Below are 27,154 nucleotides of genomic sequence, written 5' to 3' on the forward strand. Positions count from 1 at the left end.
TTTGTTACGTTCAAATTGACATAATTCATCATGCATTGCATTGACCCAACTATCATCTAGTAAGGCCTCTTTTACATTCTTAGGTTCAATTAGAGAAACATAAAACATATGAGACACCTCCTCTTGAATTTGTTTTTGGATTTTCATTCGGTCTGAGACACTCCCAATCATTTGTTATATCGGATAATCCAGCTTCACCATTGTTGATAGCTCCAAGATAGGACTGGTAGTGACCTAAGTAATACTGGTGGTGTCTCTTTGTGCACTTTTTGGACTAAGGCTTGCCATGAGAGTTGGTGCTTGTTGGCCTTCTTGATCTTTGCCTTGAGCTTCTCCTTGACTTTGTGGTGCCATATCCAGATTTTGAGGATCACTGTCTTCTTCCTCATGGAATGATGCTATTAGAGAACCTGTGTCATCTACAACCACATTGATAGATTCCATTATAGCTAAAGTACGAAGATTATAGACATGAAAGGCTCTACTTGTGGTTGAATACCCTAGAAAAATACATTTATCACTTCAGGAGTCAAATTTGCCCAAAGGCACTCTATCTTTGAAAATATAGCATTTACTCCCAAAAGTTTTAAAGTATTTTACATTAGGTTTCAACCCTTTCCACAATTCATATGGAGTTTGTAATGTGTCGGACCTTAAATACACATGATTCACCACATAAACAGCAGTATTTAAGGCTTCAGCCCAAAAATTAGAAGGAACTTTTTTACTAAGGAGCATGACCTTAGCTATCTTTTGAACAACCGTGTTTTTTCTCTCAATATCTCCATTTTGCTGTGGGGTAATGGGTGCAGAAAATTCATGCGTAATGCCATGCATATCATAAAAATCCAAAAATGAGCTATTTTCAAATTCACAACCATAATCAGTTCGGATTCTTATGATACGTCTGATAGAAACACCATGTTCATTTTGAATTTTAAGGACTAAGGACTTGAAAGCATCAAACGCATCAGATTTTTCTCTTAAAAAATTAACCCATGAAAATCGAGTATAATCATCAATAGTTAAAAATATATATCTTTTACCTCCAATGCTTTCTGTACGAGTGGGTCCTATAAGATCCATATAAACAAGCTTAAGAGGACACTAGGTTGTTAAGTTATTCACCTTCTTGTGAGGGCTCGAATTTGCTTCCCCAATTGACATAGCTCACACACTTGATTCACAATCTTACCCATTTTGGGCACTCCTCTCACAATCTCTTTATTGGCTATCTTAGTTAAGTCTTTGAAATTCATGTGACCTAATCGTTGATGCCATAAATCAAGATTACTTATGATGGCCAAGTGACTAGTGAGATCATTAGTAATAACAATCCCATAGCAGTTATCCGATGTGTGAACCCCATGCATGACAGTATTTCCTTTTTAGTCCCAAATTTCATATTTATTTTTTAAAAATAATACCTCATGATGTGAATCACACATTTGACTAATGCTAAAAAGATTAGCTTTAAGGCCGTCAACAAGCAATACATTTTCCAGATTAGGAAGACCGGGAATACTTATAGAGCCATTTCCAATGATTTTAAAGGTGCCACCATCTCCAAATGTAACAATTCCTCCTTCATATTTCTCGAGAGATGTGAAATAGGATTTTTCACCAGACATGTGACGAGAGAACCCACTATTAAGAAACCACATGTGCAAGTCACGTGCTTTCAATGCAGTGTAAACAACAAAACAAAACAAGTTAAGTCACTTTTTCTCATCCATATCTTTCTAGTCTTCACAGAAAAAGGACTGGCATTCTTGGTAAATGTCTTAGCATTGTGAACACCATTATGAATACTAGTATTCCACCTAGACAAGTAAGATTGTCTCATAACCCATAAAGTATTAGAATTTCCAACTTTTTGAGACACTCTACCAAATAACTCAAAACAATAAGGGCAAATGTGGCCATACCTACCACAATAATGACAAATAAAACAGGTTTTACTTCCCTTTCACTGATCATACCACCTTTAGGTTGATGGAGAGGCTTGTCATCCTGTTGGATCTTCAATTTTCCCTTGGCTTGAGTCCGTTTGTCATGAGCTGTAGGACGCTTTCCTTTTTGCTGTGTTGCATCACCATAGCCTATCCCACTTTTGTCACTGCTCATTTGTTGAGACCCAATGATGTCTTCAAGTGTCTTCGATTCACTATTCCACATGTCAATTATAGCTCTAGCATTTTGATTTCTTTCTCTTTCTGACTGACTAACTCTTCCAGGGCAACTTAAGACATCTCGAGGGATTCAATCTTGTCTTCGTATGTGGCATTAATTTTCAGAAGTTCATTCCTCTTGATTTCGCAGGACAGGAGTTTTGCACAGAGAGCTTGTTTATCACTTGAGATCTTGATGGCATCCTTCCTAGCTTTAGAGACCTCCTCTTTTAACTTGACATTCTTACTTTCATAGGCTTTGAGTTTGATAGTGAGTTTGTCATTTAATCTGGATAAGTTTGGAAATTCCCTGTATAGCTTTTCATAAGCTTGTTGAAGCTCTTCACCATCAATCTCATCATTATCCTCCAAGATTTCATCATCTTCTTTTGTTTTTCTTCCTCCTTGGGAGCATCCAGTCGAGTGACTAAGGCATTGATGTGGAGATTGCTGGATGGTTGTGAAGATGACTTTATGCTTTCATGAAATTGCATAAGAACAGCCTATGCATCTTTGGCATTATTGCAATGAGAGATCCGATGTTGTTCTCCTTCAAAAAGTGTTTCTTTGATCATATTCAAAACTCTTTCATTGCTCTCCATGTCAACCTTTTCAACAATACTCCTCTCCTTAGTCAGCTTGGCAACCTTTTAATTGGTATCCGGATCAATCACAAACGGTGCTTCAACATTCTTCTCAATTGTGCGCCAACCTTCAGGATCCCAAGCTCTAATACCAATTGAAAAACCTACATGATTCGTGATTCAAAATAGATTTAATTGCAATTATTTCTAAACAATCAAAACTAACAATCTAAATCATCTAGCACATACGAAAGTAATTTAGATTGTTGTTTCACAATTAATAAATCGAAGGCGAAACGCCATTAATCAATCCACTATGAAGAATGAAAATACACAAGATTACCAAACAATTTACCCAACACTTTGTAAAATTGTCTTCAACAACTTATGCCTCTTTCACCAACGCCTTTGTCTCAGAATTGACTAGTCTGATGTTGAATCCACAACATCCATGTCGAATCCACAACAACGAGCCGCTTCAAACTCCTTCAAAGCCTTCACGCTCAAATCTTCGGAATCCATTGATCAAAAACTCTTTGATTAGGATGATCAAACAACCCTTTGATGTAATCGACTTAAATCATGCGATAAACTCACAAAGACATCAAAGGAAACAAGTAAAGAAGCTCTAGGGGAAAACCTTAACTCTCAAGAATCAGATCTGAAAGTTGTAACCCTAACTTCTATCTTTCGCATAGCTTTATACTGAACAGGGTCACGGGGACCACTCGAGCCATGAAATTGTTGCTCGAGTAATGTGCTTCATGCGCGTGAAATCAAACCAGCCTTCCCTCGAGCCACCAAAAGGTTCGCTCGAGCGCACATCGACCTCTCCCCGCATATTTGCAGACAGGTTGAACTTCCAGGAGTAGGGATTCTTTGCTCAAGGGACCAATACTTCGCTCGAGTGGTCCATGATACAACTGCAATAGTGTTGGCACGCGGAATTAACAACACAAGAGACCTAACAAGCTTGCCTTAAAAGTAGAAATAAACCAATAAATAAACAGTGACCCAATGCAAAATTTAAGCCTTACAAATCAATCGATGACAAACAAATGAAAAAACACTCAGTGAAATAAGATCGAAGTTTTATAACAGAGTGTGCAAAGCAATAAATAGACAACGTTTTAGAGTTGTCTTCACCGACAGTGGCACCGTTTGCAAACAAAAACACTGCAAAATAAGTGGAGCCTACACGGATTGTTTACTATGCGAAGGTACCAAACCCACTGATGATATACATATACAGAGACTAGAGTAGAACTTCCTTCACTGTGTAAGTTGTTTTCATCACGTAAAAATCACCATCAAAATGTAAACAAGAACCATTACAGTAAGACAGCACACAAGACCCACTTAATTATTTATTAAATAAATTAGCCCAAACCCATCATCATAGACCAAGTAATGCAAAATCGTGTTTCACTAAAAATAAAATGCAAATGTGGGAACAGTTAAATAATTGTAAAATAAATTACAATAACAATTTTAATAAGCTTGAGCCTTGTAATTGTTAAGTCGGCCCCGATGATAAGCGAAGCGTCGATTCGGTGGAGCAATACGTTCTCCTTGCCTTGGATAAGAATAGTGATGAAAATCCAATGGTCAATTGACTCTGGGACTTAGTTCCACAGTCCTTTCAATCCTTAATGGATGAGGGCCTCTAACACGATGGTTAGTGGAGATCTGAGAATGCACCCGATCAAGAATAGTGAACGCAATTCTCTTCTTACAAGTCTGGCGAAACCAAGTAGAAGCACAAGGCACAGAATTAAGGCAATTGAATTGTTCCTCTTCTGATGTTTCTTTAGGCAATACTTTCGGATAACCTCCTTACCTAATAATGTCCCTTGGAAAATCAGAACAGTGGTCCACAGAACAATGTGATAGAATTTTGAATCTTTCGGCTTTTGTGTGACGGAAATCGACCTTGAAATGGGCAAGAACTAGCTGAAAAATGACCCAAAAATAGGTTCTGCTGGTTCTGGGGCTGTGACTCTGGGTTGTTGGGTTGGGCCCTCATCTGGCTTGGCCCAATATGCTCCTGTTTAATTTTTAAACCCAATGGGACAGATTTGCGGGGCAGTATATTTAATCCTTGGGCCTTTTCTGTTGGGTTTTGGATCTGGGCCCAAAGCAAGGGACTACATGGATTCTTTTTCCTTAACTTTTGGGTCAAATGGCTCAGTTAATTTTTGTTTATTTTCAAAAACAGCAACAGTGTTCTTAGCGTTGGTGTTGCCTTCTCGACAACCGGTGGTGTCGGAGACCAGAGGCTAAAATTCAACTTTTCTGGAATAACTATTTGTCGTTTTTTCACAATGAAGTTCACCGGTGTGATCAAAATTCTAAAAAGAACAAGATGGCGCTAATGTAGAGCCGTTAATGGATCCAAAAATTATTCCGTAAATTTCTTCCAAAGGTATAATTCGATTTCACTTTCAGCAAGGTTCAGTACAATATCACCACCAACTGTTATTTTCTTTAGATATTTGATGATTGAATAAACAAATGGAATTAACCAATGCCAAAGCTTGTCAGTCAATTACTTTCTGAATTTTTGGTAAAAAAGTTTCTGACAATTTTCACTCTTTCGGACTGTGATTCGACATCTGCGATTGTTACAAAAACCTACTCTAATACCACTGAAGGAATAACAAATAATGATGATGATCGATAATCCTATGAACGTGTTTATCATGCAAGAAAATTGAGAATCTCAAAAGTGAAAATGACAGTATAAGAGTTGGTGTTCAAGTATGTTGTGCCATATTTATAACCATGTATATATAGGCTTAATGGTGTCTCTTGGAACCATTGCAACTGTTGGGTTTGCTGCATAAACCCAATAGACACAACTCCTCTATGAACCATTATGACTCAAAAGGTCCAAACTCAAATCCTTCTAGATTTCCACATTGCTATCTTTCCTTGGCGGGAAAGTTTATCACTAATCAAATGGGTAATGATCGAATGTGTAGAAACCCACTGAATTATGGTGTGGTCACTCTAATTCTATCATTTTTAACTTCACAATATAAGTTGAGTTAATGCTTCTTGAATTTTGCATGCATTCATCTTGTGAGTTTCTATTATGATATAGGTGCATCCGTGTGGTCAATATCGTAAAAACAGGAGTCAGCATCCTCCAAGCAGAACATGGATTGGCACCTCTATTTCGCATCCACCCTATGTTTTGCAGTATGTTCCTACTGGTTGTGCAGAAACATATTTTAATTGTAATTCCCAATTCTATAATGATATCTTTTTGTCATTCCTTGTCCCATACAATTTACTCAGCTTCCTTTTTTATTTCTATATCTAATTTTATTTTGTGTTTGTTCTTCTTGGTAAAAACTGCTTTCTTTCTTTATTTTTATTTTATTTTATCTTTCCCCTGACACTCATATGTCAGCTATTCATCGACTGGGTCGCTTGGTATCTAGGCTCCTTATCTTGGCGAGAAGTGCTTCTAAGGCCGACCTTTTTACGCAGCAGGTAAGCTTTATGCTACTATACTGGTTAACAGGAAAACCTAGCAATGTTAAAAACTTTTGTCAAAAGACTATTATGGACTAGAAAAATGGATTGACTATATTATATTTTATACATAACTTGATATGAAGAGATAGGAAGTACAAAATTTCCCAAAAATGCATAAGTATGAATCGAGGGATACAAAACCAGATTAGTCAAGCAATGCCCAATCCGGATATGAACATTCGTAAGTCCAGTCGGGTCCAGTATATCGAACACAATGCAGCCATAGACCTTCCTCATGCCCATCATATCTGCAATTGGAGGAATCAGTTGTCAGTAGAAGCCAGAGACAAGTATATCAAGTTTACTAGCAAGAAAGCACTATACCATATCAATTTTCTCATCTACAAAGGAGAATGCATGACTAATCTGTAAAGATATGCAAACTTCCTAGCTAGAATGAAGTGCAAAACAAGCTTAACTTATTTATCCCCCAACTTTTCACAGAAGTATCGAATTCTAATTTCTTGTCTAGCTCCCCATCCATTAAAAAACATGTATGCATTTTCACCACACATTTCATGACCATGGTCTTTGACTTAAATACCAAACCATTCTATATCAAAAGGATTTGAGGAATAGCTGCACTACACCCATTGTGTCTTCCCATTGAACTTGCAGCCCCATTAACTGTAGACATGAAACATGTACGAGTCACAAGTCCAGACACTATAGTTTTTTATGCAATGCCAAACCAGCTTTACCAATTTTGCGTTGAAGAACCTCAATTGCATTCAGTGCAACTATCTTACTCTTTGTTGATAGATGAACATCATAACTGCACAGCATTCCTAAGAGGCTTTCACGGTAATCAACCTTCTTTGTTGTTACTATGCTTTGCACATAAGCATTAAAAGTAATATTGGTTTTCATAAGTATATTGCACTTCACGTATTTGAAGGTCATGTTTTGGAAGTTATCACTCGAAATTAATGTTGTGTTTGGATATTGGATTTCGGTAGGGACTTGTGTAGGGAAAGGAAATGGGGAGGGAAATGTGAATGAAATATTAGCATATCTTATTTCACATTTGCTTCACCTTTTCTTTTTTCTCCACAAATCCCTACACAAATCCATGATCCAAACATAGCCCAAGAACCACAAATATGGATATGGGGATGGGAAACAAATACTAGGACATGGATAAGACGAGAAGTGCTATAGGAAATTCATTTCTTTCCCTTCTGACTATCTAACAATACTTACTACTCTGGCAAACGTCATTTATTGTGTCAATATGGCTATTTCTCTCTACTTTTTGATAACGACATCATGTATGATTTCTCTAAGTTGATACAACCATATGGGTCTCTTATACTTTCTAAACCTTGTGAGTGACACCTAAGAAATAAAACAACCTTCATAATCAATCTTCATGGCATAAATCTTTACCAAACTTTCTGATACTTTCATTTCACACAGTTGTTCAATTTCTCTTTTTTTTCCAGAAGCAACATGAGTTTGTCACAACAATTGCTACATCTTCCAAGATCACCTTTATCAATATACAGGTACATGAACAGTAAGATGCGTTCTAGTTTTCTCTTGCTATTCTTTTTTAACAACTTCATCAATAAGGATACTCAATCATCCTCCGTGTTTTTTCATATCTTTATCTTTCTTCAGGAATGCCAAACCTCAAATCCTCAAGTTCAACATCCCCCCCACCCCCCCTTCCCACACGAAGAAAAAGAAAAAAAGAAAAATTAAAACTGAAATAAAATCAAATCAAATGACAAAAACACACCCACACACAAGTGTAAACAAAAACTTCGGTTTGACGGAAACCACAAAACCTGGAAAGATTCTCCTCCGCCAACTAAGTATTTAAGTATGTTCCATCAAGTATCAAACTGTTAGAGAAAAGTTTCTTACCCTTTAGGAGCCAAATTGGGACAATTTGTACACATCGGATCAATGCTAAAATCTTCCTTGGAGTTCTCTTCAGATCCAGCAGAACAGTCTTTATCAGGATTGGATGGTAGAGACTGGGCTGATTTAGCCGCAGCTCTATCAGCACACATTCCTTTAGTAGAACGATCAGTAACTTCAGAGAGGTAGAGCATGTCGTTGGCTATTGGATGGCCCATATATTGCAGATGAACACGTATCTACAAGAGAGAGGGAGAGAGATTTGAAGCAGGTACGTGGACAGTTACTGACAATTAAGCAAAAACAGACAATTGCTATTTCAGATCCAATCGATACAAATGCAAGCTGTGCCATTAGATCATTGAAAGTAAAGAGTATTTCTAAATGATTTGAAATAGCAATAAAGAGCTAAATAAAAATTTAGGATAAATTACAAATACACCTCCTGAGGTTTGCTTAAAGTGTAGATTACCCCCTGTAATTTGAAAAATTACAAATACCCCCTTATTAAAAAAAATTATTTAACAGAATTAACTAAAAAACGAAATTCATAATTGCTCTCCTATACAATAATAAAATTACCTAAATTATTAATTGAACAATATTTACAACATCATTAAAAACTGTTAATTGACTTAATGATTTATTAATAAAAGGGGCGATTTGTTATGAAATTAGAAACCTCAGGGGGTGGAATGTAATTTCCAGAACCACATGGGGCGATTTGTATTTTAATCAACCCTCAGGGGTGTATTTGTAATTTACCCTAAAATTTAAAAACATTTTACTTGTTAAGTCTGAAAATAAAAGCAACATAACAGCAAAGTTGGACTATTCATAGACATGACAGCATCACTAAATACCAGGGACGGATGAGCCTAAAAGTCAAGAGGAAGAAGAGTAGTGATCAAGAATGACAAGAAACCAAAGAACAATAAAGTACAGCTATGTATATATGTATATATCAAGGCCAACAAGAAATAAATCAGAAAGAGGACCAAAAGAAAAAGGGATTTTTTTTTTTTTTTTTTTTTTTTTTGCCTATTAAATAGAATTAACATATAGATATAGATAAATTTACTTGATGAGTTCTTCCAGTGATTGGTTCACACAGAATGATGCTATGAGTCCCATTGGTACTTATCCTAGTAAATTTTGTACAAGCAGCCTTTCCCTTCAGTGCAGTACTACCGTTTTCAACAGATTCCACCTGCAACCATAAAATGATGATTCCCAATTCAGTACAGCTGCCAGATATGCCTCTGGAAATCACATAGCAATGTGCAATAAAACATGCAAGGGGTTTCAGTCACACATGTTGCAATAGCAAGGAGGTGGAGAGCACTACCTTCATAAGACTCAGAAAAATTGCCAAAAAGAACATTTCTCTTGAGTCATCATTGAAGTGGTTGAGTGGTGTGATCATGCACAAGAATTGTTCCAAATGCAGCGTGTTGTTATACTAAATGCAACGTTTTATATTGCCAAATTTTAATAATGCAGATTATAGAAAACAGCTGATTTTCCTAATGTTTCCATATGCCCATAACATGGAAAACAAATTGTTAATAATTAGAAGAAAAAAAAATGTCAATATATCTGAAATTCACAAGCTACCCTCACAAGCCACAACACAAGTAGCCCAGTATGTTTGAAACATGGTAGTTGATGTAACATAGCAATTCCGATAATGCTTTTTGTACCATTGAAAAGCATCAGAAGAGATTTGAGAATGGCAAAGTGATAAACCAGGGGATCCAATACTATACCATCAGAAATTCATAAAATGGCTCTATTCTAGGTAGACCAATAGAAATCTCACCTCTGTTGTGCTCCTCCCTTCTCGGGCATTGTAATTTACATTGGCATTCACAACTTGCTGAAAGAAGGAAAGAAACAAAAATAACATTATTATTAACAAGAACAGAACAACATTAGTACTTAACAGTTAACACCCATATTGAATGTGCATTACATGAATCACCAAAGTAGAATACCTCATCCTCTGGAAATACCCCAATAACCTTTGCAACATACTGTTTCTCCACCATCCCAGCTTCAATCTGGAACAACCACAACCTATTTTAAACAACCATCATCTACTATAAGACATAAGCGAGATATATATTCATTACTGAATATGAATTCTGCCTAGATAAAAAAGGAAAACAAAAGATAAATTAAACTGTCCACATATTGATGGTGGCAGCTAGCTTTACTGAGAAAGTCTCTTGGTAATTCTACCAAACACTATGGTCAAATCCCACCTTCATTTGGGGTTGAAGGGAATTACGGGCAAGCAAGGGCTACTCCCACCACTACCACCACCATTTGACCCAGATACTGGGGGGATGCGGAGAAAGAAGTGTAGACAAGATGAAAATTTTCACTCTGGGCATATATACTTGATGGTATAACAATAACTCTGATTTTTGCACAAAAACTACTAGTAGTAAGATGTTGGGCTAAGCAGCAAATGTCTTCAAATAACATTGTACTATACTTCGTTCCGACAGCATGTAACATGTAGGTATATAAAACCCTTATTTTAGGTTCTCAAGCATGTTAAATGTAAGGAACTATGAGAAGGCTCCCGCAATAATATCTTGACATTTTGGCTCTCACAGCTGACTGTATATTTATAAGGATGATGACAACACATGCAGGAGATTGTTACAACACACTATTGAAAAGCGGCCACATTTGTTGCTTGTGCATGAATGAGCCAGAGCACATCTATCCATATCTGGTTTCAAAATCTACTCCGCTAATAAAGAACACAATGTTGATTTTCCTCCTGCAGTTATGGAGGTGGAAATTGGTTATGTTGCTGGTGGATCCAATCCAACAATAACAACAGGGTCATAGCAGCAGAGATATAACCGGTGGTGGCAATCATCAGAGGAGAAATTATCAAGTGTAATTTTTGGCGGCATGGATAACTAAATAAGAGATGAGGAGTGAGATTAATCACTTTTGTTGGTAGCATTGATGGTTCAGGTGGTGTTGCGTCATTTGATAACTGCAACAGTAGATAGAGATGGCTATTTTGCTATTTGATGAAAAAGGGCATGCAGTCTTGGTGCCTGTGGATATGATGATGGATAAAGCAGTGCTGTTGCCAGCAGTGAATACATGTGGTTTTTTATTGCGTGGGCCTGATAGCAATAACTGTGGTTCATGTCTTCTTGATTGAGATGGGGCCAGCTAAAGGTGGAAATGGCAGAATTTCATCTCTTATAGTAAACTGATAACTACATTACTAACATGCAGATAAAAGGTCACAACAAAGTGAAATACATGACCAGAAAGAGATGATAAATTGTCAATGGATGCATTTATAATAACCGAAACAGCAAGAAAAAAATTATAGCAATACAGTAAGAGTATAGTTGATACAACTGCCTCACCGACTATGCAAGTTTGACAAAATATGATGTTTATATGGCTTGTAGAAAGATGTTACGCAATTGTGTGCATAACCATATTAACAGAATCTTTTGACAAAAGGACACTTTTAACATTGCTAGGTTTTCCTGTTAACCAATATAGTAGCATAAAGCTTACCTGCTGCCTAAAAAGGTCAGCCTTAGAAGCACTTGTCGCCAAGATAAGGAGCCCAGATACCAAGCGATCCAATCGATGAATAGCTGACATTTTAGTGTCAAGGGAAAGATAAATAAAATAAAAATAAAGAAAGAAAGCAGTTTTTACCACAAAGAACAAACACAAAAAACAAAATTAGATATAGAAATAAAAGGAAGATGAGTAAATTGTATGAGACAACGAATGACAAAAGATATAATTATAGAATTGGGAATTACAATTAAAATATGTTTCTGTACAACCAGTAGGAACATGCTGCAAAACATAGGGTGGATACGAAATAGAGATGCCAATCCATGTTCTGCTTGGAGGATGCCGACAACTGTGTTTTTACGATATTGACCACACGGATGCACCTATATCACAATAGAAACTCACAAGATGAATGCATGCAAAATTCAAGAAACATTAACTCAACTTATATTGCGAGTAAAAAACACTTCCCTTTCTCCATAGCACACATACATGTCAAGACTTCACCATGAATGAAAAGAGGATAAATACATATCCTTGGATAATGTAGCCTGCCTTTCTATTAATTATGTCCATCACCATCCAGTTGAGTAATTAAATACAAATCATTATATATCCCAAACTTAAGCATGTCAACTTACGCTGATGGCTCTAGAATTTTTTCTCACGGTAGACATATAAAAATTTAAATTATATATAAAATAAATTAGATTGATCATAAAATAAATTGAAAAATAGACTGCTTCAACAATTTTATACATAATGGCATAATCAAGGTTTTAAAAAGCGGCCGCAACCTTTACGTAACGCAGTTACGTAACGGTTGTGGTAGTTACCGCTACCCGTTACGGCCGCTTTTGCAGTGTGATTGAGATTCACAGGTGTATCGACTGTAGCTGCTGCTATAGCAGTCGTAACGGCGCCGGAACGGCCATGACGGCCTGTTACGCACCGTTACGTAACGGTTCCAAATTGCTTCTTTCAAAAAAACACAAAAACAAAAAAAAAAAAAAACAAAAAAAAAAAAAAAAAAAATTGAAAATGGGGGAAGAGAGATAGAGAGAGAAGAGGGAAGATGAAGGAACAAGAGATAGAGATAGAGAAAGAGAATAGGAAAGATGAAGAACATGTTATTGATTTGTTGAAGTTGTAAGACCTATGCTATTCTATTCAACTGCTATCACTCAACCATTTTGTTTGTGTGTGTCTATCTATATATTGTTTGATAATAATAATAATAATAATAATAATAATAATAATAATAATAATAATAATAATAATAAGCGTGGTCATTATCTATTTGGCTTGATTAATATATATATATATATATATTTAGGCTTTTACTTATTCTCTTACTTTTGTCATTGTTTATCTTATATATAATAGTTAGTGATTGATTTTGTTAGAATTTACCATCACCTACCACCACTACCACCTCACCTACTCCACTCAACTCACCTACCACACACACTCACCTACTCCCCAATCCTCTCCTATATAATGAGTACCTCACCATCTGTAATTTACACCATCTGTAATTTATACATCAATCAATATATCAATCAATAATACATCCAATTTTATATGGTATCAGAGCAATAGGTTAGCTCTAGGTGATCTTCACCTTCCGGCGGGCGGCAACCTTGCCTTCACCGCCCGCCGGACCCCAACACATACCTCCTCTCCTTTCACCTTGGTCTCTGCAACCTCACTCTGTAAATCATCACCTCCATCGGCGTCGTCCAAGTCGGCAACGGCAGCCGCAGCAGCATCGTTCTCTTCCGCTGGGTATCTCTTCCTCTTCACTCTCATTTTCTCTCCTCTCAGTTGCTCAGCTCACTGACGGCGGCTCTCTCACTCCCTTCGGTCTCTGCTCACGGTTTTGAAAGAAACTACATCATTATCTTGCAATAGCAGTCTCATTTTCCGGTGTTAACTCACAATCTGGCCTCAAGAAGCTCGATGAGTACCTCCTGACACGGAGTTACATCACAGGGTATCAAGCCTCAAAGGATGATATCGCTGTGCACGCAGCTCTTTCAAAACCTCCACCATCTGAATTCGTGAATGCATCTCGGTGGTACAATCACATTGAAGCTCTTCTTAGAATTTCTGGTGTTTCTGGGGAAGGTTGTGGTGTCACCATAGAGGGATCTGCTCCAGTCATCGAGGAGGCTATCGCAACTCCTCCTGTAGCTGACACTAAGGCTTCAGCTGCTGAGGATGATGACGACGACGACGATGTGGATCTGTTTGGTGAAGAGACTGAAGAGGAAAAGAAGGCTGCTGAAGAACGTGCAGCAGCCATGAAGGCATCAGGGAAAAAGAAAGAATCTGGAAAGTCCTCCATTCTCATGGACATTAAGCCATGGGATGATGAGACTGACATGAAAAAGCTTGAGGAAGCTGTTAGAAGCGTCCAGATGGAAGGATTGGTTTGGGGCTCTGTTATCAGAATCTTACGATTCGCGATTCAATTCGCGATTCGATTCGTAATTTTTGCAAAATCGATACGAATCTATAGGTGAATCTATTTTGGAAGTGAATCTCTAGTGAATCGCACGATTCACAATCGATTCACGATTCGATTCACTTTTTACGATTCATGCAATTTTAGAAATTATTGCGTCCGACATATTTTCGACTTTTTTTTTCTCCATCTTTTTAGTGAAAATGACATAATAAAACTTTTAATAGCATTTAATACCAAGACAACCAACATATATACATGATTTATTGTTATTTTAGTGATCATGGAGTTTTTAATAGAATCCAATCAGATTCAGTCAAATCCAACATATTTTTAACCTTTCTTCTCATTTCCCCCCCTAAAAAATGTAATATATCTTCTAAAGATATTTAAGATTAAAATTACACTATGAATTATCTATTGCTATTTTATTAAATTGAATATAATTGAATATTACATGTGTGAGGTCAGTTATACCTTTTAAAATGTTTTAGGCTTTAAAATAAAATATTCTAAATAATTCTTTCTTATTACTTACTATTACTTAGAAAAGTATGTATGCTTATTATCCAAATATCAATATCATTGTTAATTATTGTTACCTTGAAAATTGATAATTTGTCAATTTGGTTATTATCTTTATTAAGAATGGTTGATAAGAAATATCTATAAAAGAAAAAAAGGTAAGACAGTGATCTTACATAAGAACCTTTATTAACTTCTTACCTATTAAACTACGTGATTATCATTCAAAATAATATTTTTATTGATTTAAGTCTAATTATTTCATATTCATAAGATATATTTATCATCTAAATGTGTAGATATATGTTTTTAAGTAATTTTAAAAAAGTGACCGAATCTTTACGATTCGCGATTCGATTCGATTCGCGATTCGAGACGAGGTTATTTCGATTCACGATACGAATCCCGATTTGACAACTATGGTTTGGGGAGCTTCCAAACTTGTGCCTGTTGGATATGGTATTAAAAAGTTACAGATTTTGCTTTCCATTGTGGATGACTTGGTGTCCGTTGACACTCTCATTAAGGATTATCTCACGGCTGAACCTGTGAATGAGTATGTCCAGAGTTGCGATATTGTTGCGTTTCTCTCTCTTCCCATTTTCTCCTTGAAACAAATTTAATTTCTTATTATAAAGCCTTTTCAGTCTCTCTCTTCCCGTTGTTCCCACATGCACGCACCGCCCAAAATTTTTTTATTATAAAGCTTATTGGTGCTTGTTCCCCACTTTCTTTTTCTTTTTATTTTTCGTACTCATTATCAGTCCACTTTTGAACCCACTCCAGCGCACCCACAATCTTTTTTTTTTTTAATATTTTCAGCCTTTTCCTTATATATATTCTGATTCTTTTCACCCCTATATTCTTTCTATTTCTTTCTTTTTTTATTTCTCTTTCTTTGTATTTTTATTTTATTTTATTTTATTAAAAAAAAAAAAAAAGAGGAAGAAGACGAACTGCACACCATCTTATTTTATTCATGTCGGGCTCACCCCGATCACCATTTTACACCACAACTCCAAAACCACACAAAAAAAAAAAAAACAAAAAAAAAAAAACAATCAACAATCACTCAACCAGGAGGGATTTTTCTTTTCCCTTCTCTACTCTACTGCAGGTCTCTTTTTTTTGCCTCCGTCCTGGGCGGCCCTTGACGGTGTTGCCTCCGTGCTTCCTAGACCACCAAGCAAGTTGCCTCCTCCCTGCTCCTCCACTTCAGCGTATGGCGGACCTCCAAATCGGAACATCACGGTGGCCTTCCGCTTCAACTCCCTGTTTTCCGCCTTTAGCACACTTATCTCTGCTCGCGCATCCTTATACATGCGTTGGAGCAGAGCCAGCTGGGAGTTTAACTGCTGCACCTCATTTGCCCTACTCTGCAGCCGGTTCGACAAGTTTGTCACCGCAGTCATGGTTTCCACACATGACTTCAAGGTATACTGATTGGCCTCCACATCCGACTGCACTGCCATTTTTTGCTCCACAGACCGCATCGGAAAGTTCAACGGAGCAAAACCGGAAGCGCTTGGTTGAGTTTCACTGGCCACCGCACCCGTTATCTCTCTTGTTGACTCGTTGAGGTCAGGAAAGAGAGTGAGCAGACTCCGGGAAGACGAGGCCATTTTCTGGGCAACAGAGTATTACAGACTATCTCTCGCAACAGAGTGTTCCAGACTCTCTCTCTCAGCACAACGAAGAGTTTTTTTTTCAGAGGATTTTCAGAAGTTTTTTGTCTGCCTCAGCCTCAGGTTCAGTCTTGGTTATATAGCCGAGGCAGCCACGCGCATCGCGCGCCTCTTGACGCCCGACAACTTGGCACGCCTTTTGATGGCACGCCTTTTTATGGATTGGGCACGCCTTTTGATGGCACGCCTTTTGAAAGATTGGGCACACCTTTTGAGGGTGCGACTTTTTAAGGGTCCGACAAGACTCTGTAAACTGTCCCGACATTGATTCCGGTTAGCTCCTTCATGGGTCCGACACGACTCTGTAAACTGTCCCGACATAGATTCCGGTTAATTTCTACAAGGGTCCGACAAGACTCTGTAAACTGTCCCGACATAGATTCCGGTTAGTTTCTACAAGGATCCGACAAGACTCTGTAAACTGTCCCGACATTGATTCCGGTTAGCTCCTTCATGGGTCCGACACGACTCTGTAAACTGTCCCGACATAGATTCCGGTTAGTTTCTACAAGGGTCCGACAAGACTCTGTAAACTGTCCCGACATAGATTCCGGTTAGTTTCTACAAGGGTCCGACAAGACTCTGTAAACTGTCCCGACATTGATTCCGGTTAGCTCCTTTCTGGGTCCGACAAGACTCTGTAAACTGTCCCGACATAGATTCCGGTTAGTTTCTACAAGGGTCCAGCAAGACTCCGTGCACTGTCACAACAACTGTCACAACATTGTCTGCTACAACGGTCCGACATGACCCCATAACCTGTCTTCTACAACGGTCCAACATGACCCCATAAACTGTCTTCTACATCGGTCTGACACCGCCATCCAGTGTCCTCTACAACGTTATGACACCCCCATACAGTGTCCTCTACAACGTTATGACACCACCATCCAGTGTCTTCACCAACGGTCTGACACGACCATACAGTGTCTCCTATCCTTTTTTTATGAATTTTCTTGTTTTGTTCCTCTCTTCAAACTCAAATTGGTTAGTTTCTATCCTCCTTGAGTTTGCGGGGGGCTGTTAGAATTTACCATCACCTACCACCACTACCACCTCATCTACTCCACTAAACCTAACCCACTACACCACTACCACCTCACCTACTCCACTAAACCTAACTCACTACACCACTATCACCATCCACTACACACCATCCACTACACCTACATCTATATAAGGAACCATTTGTAATAGACAGAAAATGTATCAATAAATCAATCAATATATCAATCAATAATACATCCAATTTTATAGATTTTTTGTATAATATAAAATCATTAATTATTAAAATAAAATGTAAAAAACTCAATTTATAATGATTTAAAAATATGAAATATATTGGATCAAATTTAAAAATTTATAAAAATTGATCAATATTTATTTTAAAACCCAGTAAATATGATCATGGAAAAAAAATACGCGTATTGGTAAGTTTTTTTCAAATTGTGGGAAAAACAAAAAAATTCACGGTTCCGGTTACCGCAACCGTTACGCTATGGCCTTTACACTCCGCAACCGCAACCACAACCACAACGGCGCCACCGCCACCGTTACGGCAACCGCTACCGCTTTTCAGAACCTTGGGCATAACTAATCAAAAATTAGATAATAAACTCAATTTGATGGATACTAAATCAATACAACTAAACATTTTTTGAGAAGTAAAAAAATTTATTAATAAAAATTGATACTACAATCAAGCTCAAAACCGTGCAGAAAATCACAATAAACTCTCAATAGAGAAACAAAAAGATCAACAAGCATTTTAAACAAGCAACTTGGGTGGAAAGTCTTCAGAAGATAAAAAATAAAATAAAATAAAATAAATGTATTTTGAATGCACTTCAGCACATCAAAAACCAATAAAGAAAACACATCTTTTTTTCTTTTTCATTTTTTTTCTGAGCAGAGTGGACTTGTTATAGAAAGGGTGTTCCAAATTTTGGTGAAGTGGTTTCAAAATCTTTATATTTATACCAACAAATCAAGGGTGTTCACACCAACAGGTTAAAGTGTTCAATTTTTTTCTTTAAGTAACAATTACCCATCCAAGATATATATGCCTGTATTTTTATTTTTATTTTTCAGGGTGTTCAACTGGACACCCTGAACTCTATGTGGAGCCACCCCTACAAACACACGGAGAACACCAAAACAAAAACAAAAACAAAAACAAAAACAAAAAAAACCCTCAAAAATTGGTCCTAGGGCAGCATCTATCTCAAAAAAGTAAAGAAAAAAAAAAGCTTCCTACTTTTTTCTCCCCTTCAAAGCGCAATTGGTTGTGAATAATGCCTTCAAAGGCAAGGAAGGCATACATCTTAGGGGCAGCTATAAAATTTGATGTAATCTGGTAATCTAGTAAGGCTTTGGCTGCCACATTCTGAGGTGCTACTGGAATTTTGTAATTGTTAGGGTCTAGGAAGTGCAAATGATGCAACCTTTAAAAGACTAGAGAGATTGCATGGGTTTCTTACATAAGGAAGTTAGAAAGTATAATATGGGATTTTGAACAAGCTCAACTTCATTGAATCTCCTAGATTCAAGTGTTGATCATTTAAGAGACATCTTTTGACTCTTTGAATACCACATTTTTTTTTGGGTCTATAAAGCCACTCAAGAGTGGAAGTAAGCAGTCAATTTTTTCCACAGAAGTAATGTCCAGAACAGAGCATGACATAGCTCCACCCCCAGCTAGGGTTTTAAGCATTGGAAGAAAACTTGGCAGTCATGGAGAATGAAGGCCATCATGAGGAAGTCTGTGAAACTGAAGAAGTTGAAAAAGTGGGAATTGAAGGAGACATAATTGGTGATACCCTTGTCATCCGCCGATCTATGCCTGCACCAGCAGCACAAGATAAAAATGTTTGTGCGTGCATGTGTGTATGAATGTCAAATGTTGAAATGTTACATAGCAAGAAGTTAAAATCATCAATCATATGACATGCCCCCTTTTTTCCAAAAACCATTTTGTTAAAAAAATACTGTATTATTGATTGATATCTGATTGATGTATATTACAATTGGTGAGGGGTGCATTATATAGGAGAGATATAGGTGTAGTAGGTGAAGTGTAGTGGAGGTGGTAGGTGGAGTGAGTGTGTAGTGGAGTAGTGGGTTAGGTAAGGGGAGTAGGTGAGGTGGTAAATTCTAACAGCCCCCCGCAAACTCAAGGAGGATAGGAACTAACCAACTTGAGTTTGGAGAGAGTTACAAAACAAGAAAATACATAAAAATAAAAGAGGATAGGAGACACTGTATGGTCGTGTCAGACCATTGGTGAAGACACTGAAAGGTGGTGCCATAACGTGGTAGAGGACACTGGATGGGGTGTCATAACGTTGTAGAGGACACTGTATGGTGGTGCCAGACCGATGTAGAAGACAGTTTATGGGGTCATGTCGGACCGTTGTAGCAGACAATGCTGTGACAGTTGTTGTGACAGTTTACGGAGTCTTGTTGGACCCTTGTAGAAACTAACCGGAATCAATGTCGGGACAGTTTACAGAGTCTTGTCGGACCCATAAAGGAGCTAACCGGAATCAATGTCGGGACAGTTTACAGAGTCTTGTCGGACCCTTGTAGAAACTAACCGGAATCTATGTCGGGACAGTTTACAGAGTCTTGTCGGACCCATAAAGGAGCTAACCGGAATCAATGTCGGGACAGTTTATAGGGTCATGTCGGACCGTTGAAAAAGTTGCACCCTCAAAAGGTGTGCCCAATTTTGTCAAAAGGCGTGCCATAAAAAGGCGTGCCAAATTCATCAAAAGGTGTGCCGGATGCATCATGGCGAGGCACGTGAGTGCCTTGACTTGCGTGCCCGTTTGTCGGCTGTCAAGAGGCGCGCGATGCGCGTGGCTTCCTTGGCTATTTAACCAAGGGTGATGCTGAGGCTGAGGCAGAGAAAACCTGCGAAAAACCTCTGGAAAAAAAAACTCTTCTTCGTTTTGCTGAGAGAGATAGTCTGTAACACGCTGTTGCCCAGAAAATGGCCTCGTCCTCGTCTTCCCGTGGACTGCTCACCCTCTTTCCCGACCTCAACGAGTCAACAAGAGAGAGAACTGGTGCGGTGGCACTGGAACCTCAACCAAGCGCCCCGGAGTTTGCTCCGTTGAACTTTCCGATGCGGTCTGTGGAGCAAAGAATGGCAGTGCAGTCGGATGTGGAGGCCAATCAGTATACTTTGAAGGCATGTGTGGAAAGCATGACGGCGGTCACAAACTTATCGAACCGGCTGCAGAGTAGGACAAATGAGGTGCAGCATTTAAACTCCCAACTGGCTCTGCTCCAACGCATGTATAAGGATGCGCGAGCAGAGATAAGTGTGCTGAAGGCGGAAAATAAGGAACTGAAGCGGAAGGCCACTGTGATGTTCCGATTTGGAGGTCCGCCATATGCTGCAGTGGAGGAATATGGGGGACTGAACGTGCTCAGTGGACAAGGAAACACGGAGGCAACACCGTCAAGGACCGCCCAGGACGGAGGCAAAAAGAAGAGACCGGCGGCAGAGTAGGGCGGTGGGTGGCCGTCTGCAGAAAAGAAAACAAATCTTTGGGTGTTGTGTTTTGTTGTTTTGTTTTTTTTTTTGTTTGTTTTTTTTTTTTTTTTTTTTGTGTAAAATTGGAATCGGGGTTGATCCCTGAAATGAAAAAAAAATGACAAGGTTGTGGAATGTTGTTGGTGTTATGTGGTGTTGTGGGTTTGTTTAAGAATAAAAGAAAATAAAACAATGGATAAAGAAAATAGATAAAAATATTTGTGGATGGAAAAAGAAAGATAAAAAAATAAAAGAAAATAAAATAAAATTAAAAGAGGGATAGAGGAAATATATTATAATAAAAAAATAAAAGAAAAGTGCCCATGGTTGTGGTTGTATGATTGTGAATTCTGAGTGTGTGCATAAAAATAATAAAAAGAATAAGTGGAGAGAGGGTTGTATGTGTAAATAAAAGAAGGATGGTGTGGGGAATATTCCCTTTTGAGGCACACCAAGCCCGAGCCTTTTCTTCTTTTTTTTTTTTTTTTTTTTTTTTTTTTTTTTTTTTTTTTTTTTTTTGTTTTTGTCAGAAACCACTCGATGATGTCCACCATCCACATTGTTTTATTTATTTATTTTTTATTATTATTATGATTATTATTATTATTTTTTTTTTTTTTTTTTTTTTTTTTTTTTGGTGGTGTCAGAAACCACTCGATTATGGCCACCATCCACATCCATCTTGTCCTCCAATCTCCGTTCCCTGTATTCAATATATTCTCCAGCAGTGGAGATTTGTAGAGCGACACTGACCAGTCCCCAAATTGCTCGCGGATTCGATTGGGGTTGGATTTTCGCCGCCGCAGAGCTCGACGAAGCGAGGGTAGATTGAAGGGCCGGCCTTGAAGGCGAGTTGTTGGTAGAGAATGCTTTTGGGCAAGGAATGGAGGGTGCGAGAAGGGTTGCCTGACCGTGTGCGATGATCTCGGCCGTTGATGTCAAAACTCCATCGATGGCGTGCCCTAGCGATCCATGAGCCACCGACGCGCCGACCGCGATCGACGACGGGAGAGCCTTCACGGCGCGGCTGGCGACCTCGCGAAACACCGCTGTGTCCTGCTGAAGACCAGACCCGAATACCTTGAGATCGCGACGATAGGGCTCGATGACCGACGCGGATCTGGTAGCGAAGGTCTTGATCAGACCTCCGAAGCGCATTTGGGTGGGTTATCGGGTAGCGGAGGATCCGATTCCTCTGCTAAATGGATCTGAAGAAATTCATGAATGAGACGATGAATTAGGGTTAGGGTTTCTATGAGATCTTCTTCGGGGTTGGTATGAGAGAGATTGCGATTGAGAAGTGGATTCATGGTGAGACTGAGATTGAGGTTGGGTCTGGGTTTGAATTTGAGTTTGCTCACCCATGGAGGATAGTTTCCGGAGTTGGCAGCCATTGTAAAGGCAGAGAAGAGCTTAATTATGGAAGAAGGTATGTGTAGAAAAACAAACAGACTAGGTTGAGGTCCGGCGGGCGGCAAAGGTGAGGTTGCCGCCCGCCGGGGAAGCGAAAATAGTAGGTTCTAAACCTGCTCTGATACCATGTTAAAAAAAATACTGTATTATTGATTGATATCTGATTGATGTATATTACAATTGGTGAGGGGTGCATTATATAGGAGAGATATAGGTGTAGTAGGTGAAGTGTAGTGGAGGTGGTAGGTGGAGTGAGTGTGTAGTGGAGTAGTGGGTTAGGTAAGGGGAGTAGGTGAGGTGGTAAATTCTAACAGCCCCCCGCAAACTCAAGGAGGATAGGAACTAACCAACTTGAGTTTGGAGAGAGTTACAAAACAAGAAAATACATAAAAATAAAAGAGGATAGGAGACACTGTATGGTCGTGTCAGACCATTGGTGAAGACACTGAAAGGTGGTGCCATAACGTGGTAGAGGACACTGGATGGGGTGTCATAACGTTGTAGAGGACACTGTATGGTGGTGCCAGACCGATGTAGAAGACAGTTTATGGGGTCATGTCGGACCGTTGTAGCAGACAATGCTGTGACAGTTGTTGTACACAAAAATAGTTTGGCTAGTTAATTTTTCCATGGAAGTCTTTTAAGCAGATCAGTTTCACATTCAGATATCTTACGTCAACTCAACTATGTTTGGATGTTCACCATGAACCCTTCCCAATGTTACGGAGAATGAAAAATACAGCACACTAAACAAGGTACATGAAATAAATCTCTCTTTTTCCATGTGTATCTGTTGTATAAGCCCTCCAAATTTCCAAAAACAAGTAATTTGGGTGAAGACTTACTTTACTGATTGTTAGGGGTAAATATGTAAGTAACTTATGCATTACAAGTTATGAACATCTATATTAACCCCAAAGCTTTTTACATACAAACTAGAAGCCTAAAACACAAACTAAACCATTAACAAGTTTTCATAAAAAGAAAAAGAAAAAGAAAGTATGGCATTCCATATCAGCACATCCCAAAATATAAATTTGCCCAATGACTCTAAAACAAAGGAATTTTTTACAAACGATACAATGAACTTCTACAAACCAATTGATAGCTTCATAAAAATATCGAAATATAAGAATAACGTAATTATATTTAAACTTTCAAGACATCACAATATGCACGCAAATTGAGAACCATACACTGAACTTCTAGAACCCCGTTGATAGCTTCATAGCAATATGGAACTATAAAAATAACACAATTATAATCAAGACATTACAATATGCACTCAAATTGAGACACTCGTTTCAATTCACGGCTTCGGGGGAGCAAAAAGTAACTAAAACTTAAGTTTTGAATTCAAAACCATTAGATGTGGAGGATTGAAGCAAACTTGATAGACTGTTCATGCTTATGTGTTCACGTAAATTTCATTGATCGAATAAACGATGATAATGAAAAACTAAGAAACAGTGGGTAGAAACAAATAAAACAGATGTTCTGGCCCCAACGTGGAAGGGTTTTCATTGCTAGAGAAAGGATTCTAATCTTAGAAATATTTAGATAAATTTCACATCTCAAAGTTAAACATAAAAATAGAGCATTATTACTTCCCTAACAAACTAAATCTCAACATTATATACTCTACTAAATAAATAAAGGCATCCAGATCGACCGAAAAAATAAAGCAAGAAAAGAAAAGGGGGCAGGCGAAAACAGGGTTCCAGAAATTCACTAAGCATTTTTTTCCAGACAAAGAAAGAAGTCACAGAAGGATCAATCTTGTGATGAAGCTCCATTGAAGCAAAGCGAGAATGATGTCATAATAAGTAGCATAGATATAGCTGAAAACATTAATAGACTAACATCCTCAATAGGTTTTACTTACCGGGACAGATGCAGGTTTACATACAGTCAACACATCTAGTTCTTTTTGCAGGACTGAAACCTCCATTGCCTTCACTGGTGGTTCATGCCTACAAACTTTTGTATATCATTTACAAGCTTTATAGATTCACAGTGGTTGCTATAAACTTTTGATGAAATGTTAAAGAAATTGAACATTTCTATGTTAAAACTAACAAATTTAGGCACAAAAAGTATAGAATGATTGTGCTATGATTGCAGAGTTCAGCATAACAAACCTGTGTAAGAAGTGGCTTATCTTCTGCGATGGCTGAACTATGTATGAAACAGGCACCATCTCTCCATCAACTTGTATCCGTCCAGATTTAACAGCAGAAACCTACAGTGCTTAACACATGACTCTTACACTCAGACTCTACTAACATAAGATGAAAGAAATGAAAACAGTTCTACATGTATACAGAGTAGATCAATAAAATAGTGCCCAATTTAGGGGGCGTTTGATGCTTCTGAATTTATTTAAAGCATCCGATCAGACAATCTCAAATGATCTCTTTGTAGGTTCACTGGCTTAGGGGTGGCCCTCTGAATTTTGAGTTTACCTTCTTGGGTGGATCCAAAGGGCACTGCCTAGGATGGGTTCTTGATTATCAATAATAAATAAAATCTCATTGGAAGCAGCAATAATTGAAATTGCAATTACAAATCTCAAAGCATCTCCAATCCTTACACATTTTGTTTTCGTCAAATATTTTTGAAAAATTCAAAGCTTAGGAGTTGTTTGAAATGACCTAAATAAGTGCACTTTTTGTCTTTTTACGAAAAGATGTGCAAAAAAGTACAGGGGTGATGTGATGGAAAAAAGATAAAAAAATAAAAAGATAGATTATTTTGCGTATGCCTTTAACCACTTTTATGAAACAAAACCATCTCCGATCCTTACACTTTTTTAAAATTCATAAAATTTGAGTAAAAATATGTAACTCTAGAACTTGATGAAGGAATTGGTTCATCCTTGATTTGGTAAAAAAATTGCCTCTCCCTTGAATTGATACATATTTGATGAAATAGTTGGAGCACACTTTTAGCCATTTTTTCATCAAATTTGAACTTGATGAATATATATATATATATATATAAAGGATTGGAGATGCTCTCATGCATGATAGAATGATACGTGCATAACAACACAGACATAAGGAAGAGAAATGCTTCTAAATATGGTCCATTTTAATCTATTTCAAAACAATGGACTCAAAAAATCAACTCCACCAATAAATTACAGAGACCAAAAAAAAAAAAAAAACATACATAGTAATCATATGGTCTTCCTTTGAATTCATCAGAAAACAAATCAACAATGGTCTTCCCAGCCCAGCGATTCTTGACCTGCACACACACACACACACAAAAAAAAAAAAAAAAAAAAAACCCGAGCATTCAAATCATAATTAGGGTTTAAAAAGGGGTTTTTAAAAATTGAAACACTTTTGGGGGTTGTAAACGAGAGAGAGAGAGAGAGAGAGAGGGAGAGGGGTATACATACATGACAGATGAACTCGAAGTAGTAGGGTCTCACGTAGCGCACACCTGCACAGAATGATTTTGAAGCTAAAAGCTTGAGCTTCGAAACAGTTTGCAATGGCAGTGAAAGTAGAGTGTTTTTTGTTTTTGGAATTGTGAGAAAGTGTAGTGTGTGGCTTTTTGGTTTACCGTTGCGGAAGATGTAATCGTGGCGCTCCGGTGGGTTCGCCGGAGTTTGCCAGACGATCTCCATGTCCTCCTCCCTCCTCGTCTTCATTTCTCTGTCTTGGATGATGATATACCTCTATATATATGTACGTATATACTCAGCTTCACCACTTTCATATCTTCAACAATATCTCAATAAAAAATGATCCAATTGAACATATATCAATCAAAAATGGGTAAATTACCGGAAGTTATATCTCCTCGCGTTAAAAAATTATAGCGATAATTACATTTTCCCGAGTTTCACTGGTTTACATATTACTTCTTTGACATTTATAAATGTACCTATAAATTTTTTGTGATTTTGAGGGATGTGTAGAAGTGATGGGATGTGATAGACTCAAAAGCGCGCAAGGCAGGCTCATCAGAAAAGCGTGTTTGCACTGGAATTAATAAATGTTTTGGTGTCAAATTTAGGTTAAGTTTGACGATTTAAAAATAATTTATTTTTTTATTTTTTTTATTATATTATCTTTTTATTTTTTATATATTTTTTTTATAAAAAAAATAAAAAGTACACTTATTTAAGTCATTCTAAATAACTCCTTAAAATTTTAAGTAGCTAATTTGTCTTTTTACTTGTTTATATAATCATCAAGCCATCAAACTCACTATTCCCAACTAAAAAATTATGAGGCCACTTTCATTTTTGAAGATATCATCCTCCCAAGTCTCTTAATATAGTGGACAAAGCTTAGCTCGTACATGCTTATGGAGATGTGGTTTGGAAATACTCTTCAGATCCTAGAGAACGCTCGTGATCCTCTTCTGGTCACCTGAAAATGAATAAACACTCCGGTCGGGGGTGCCGAAATTAGCACTCCGACGGACAAGTCAGGATCCACATTCAAGAATGCTTGTATTCTAAATTAAGCACAACAATTCTCACATACCTTTCTTAATCTGTTGTTCCTTTATTTATACTTGTTTCCTAGGTCTCGTGGCCAGGCCCACTTGTCACTCATTAGCCTCTTATTTACACGGCTCCATAGTTCAGTATCTATTCGGCCTATCCATTATATTCGGCATCCTTATCGTGCAGGGTAAAGCCGTGTACTATTTGTATTCTAGAATACGCTTCTGATTATTCCAATTATCCGGCTCCCACAATTGCCCCCCCAACACCTCGCTAGCATCAGTTAGTCGGCGTGTTT

General features: G+C 37.8%; 2 protein-coding genes across 10 annotated transcripts; one reads left to right on the top strand and one right to left on the bottom strand.

Moving 5' to 3' along the window:
- On the bottom strand, positions 1 to 26,363 carry LOC114288557 (Pseudouridine synthase family protein). 9 transcript variants are annotated; one of them, XR_003638318.2, is made up of 14 exons: positions 25,962 to 26,158; positions 25,795 to 25,838; positions 25,560 to 25,637; positions 24,527 to 24,627; positions 24,271 to 24,358; positions 11,995 to 12,132; positions 11,738 to 11,820; positions 10,168 to 10,249; positions 9,993 to 10,049; positions 9,252 to 9,380; positions 8,174 to 8,409; positions 6,443 to 6,549; positions 3,111 to 3,678; positions 1 to 2,919 (listed from the first exon to the last, which is right to left on the bottom strand). XR_003638318.2 is itself a non-coding variant. In XM_082909453.1 (13 exons), exons 2-13 carry the CDS (start codon positions 26,047 to 26,049, stop codon positions 6,447 to 6,449), a joined length of 1,152 nt encoding a protein of 383 aa, XP_082765579.1. In that variant the 5' UTR covers positions 26,050 to 26,076; positions 26,186 to 26,363; the 3' UTR covers positions 6,311 to 6,446. The 9 variants fall into 9 exon arrangements, 5 of the variants coding, with proteins under 5 accessions (XP_082765579.1, XP_028087886.1, XP_082765580.1 ...); XR_014356872.1 differs by having other exon boundaries at positions 3,099 to 3,678; XR_014356873.1 differs by having other exon boundaries at positions 10,168 to 10,233; positions 12,054 to 12,132; positions 25,962 to 26,149.
- LOC145813802 (elongation factor 1-delta 1-like) lies at positions 13,250 to 15,386 on the top strand. Its single transcript, XM_082909917.1, has 4 exons — positions 13,250 to 13,267; positions 13,344 to 13,445; positions 13,639 to 14,180; positions 15,163 to 15,386. Exons 1-4 carry the CDS (start codon positions 13,250 to 13,252, stop codon positions 15,365 to 15,367), a joined length of 867 nt encoding a protein of 288 aa, XP_082766043.1. The 3' UTR covers positions 15,368 to 15,386.
- Positions 26,364 to 27,154: the final 791 nt, after the last annotated feature.

This window comes from Camellia sinensis, chromosome 15, assembly GCF_055761805.1.
Source record: "Camellia sinensis isolate YWXY chromosome 15, ASM5576180v1, whole genome shotgun sequence".
Classification (NCBI taxonomy): domain Eukaryota; kingdom Viridiplantae; phylum Streptophyta; class Magnoliopsida; order Ericales; family Theaceae; genus Camellia; species Camellia sinensis.

Bases quoted from the DNA above. Each gene is read 5' to 3' on its own strand.
- LOC145813802 (XM_082909917.1), top strand. The intron at 13,446-13,638 runs GTCTCTGCAACC...CGGTTTTGAAAG, and splicing joins CCTCCTCTCCTTTCACCTTG to AAACTACATCATTATCTTGC. The intron at 14,181-15,162 runs ATTGGTTTGGGG...CGATTTGACAAC, and splicing joins AGAAGCGTCCAGATGGAAGG to TATGGTTTGGGGAGCTTCCA.
- LOC114288557 (XM_028232085.2), bottom strand. From the start codon at position 26,049: ATGAAGACGAGGAGGGAGGAGGACATGGAGATCGTCTGGCAAACTCCG. The intron at 25,839-25,961 runs GTAAACCAAAAA...CATTCTGTGCAG, and splicing joins CGATTACATCTTCCGCAACG to GTGTGCGCTACGTGAGACCC. The intron at 9,381-9,992 runs GTGAGATTTCTA...TTATGGTTGCAG, and splicing joins AAGGGAGGAGCACAACAGAG to GTGGAATCTGTTGAAAACGG.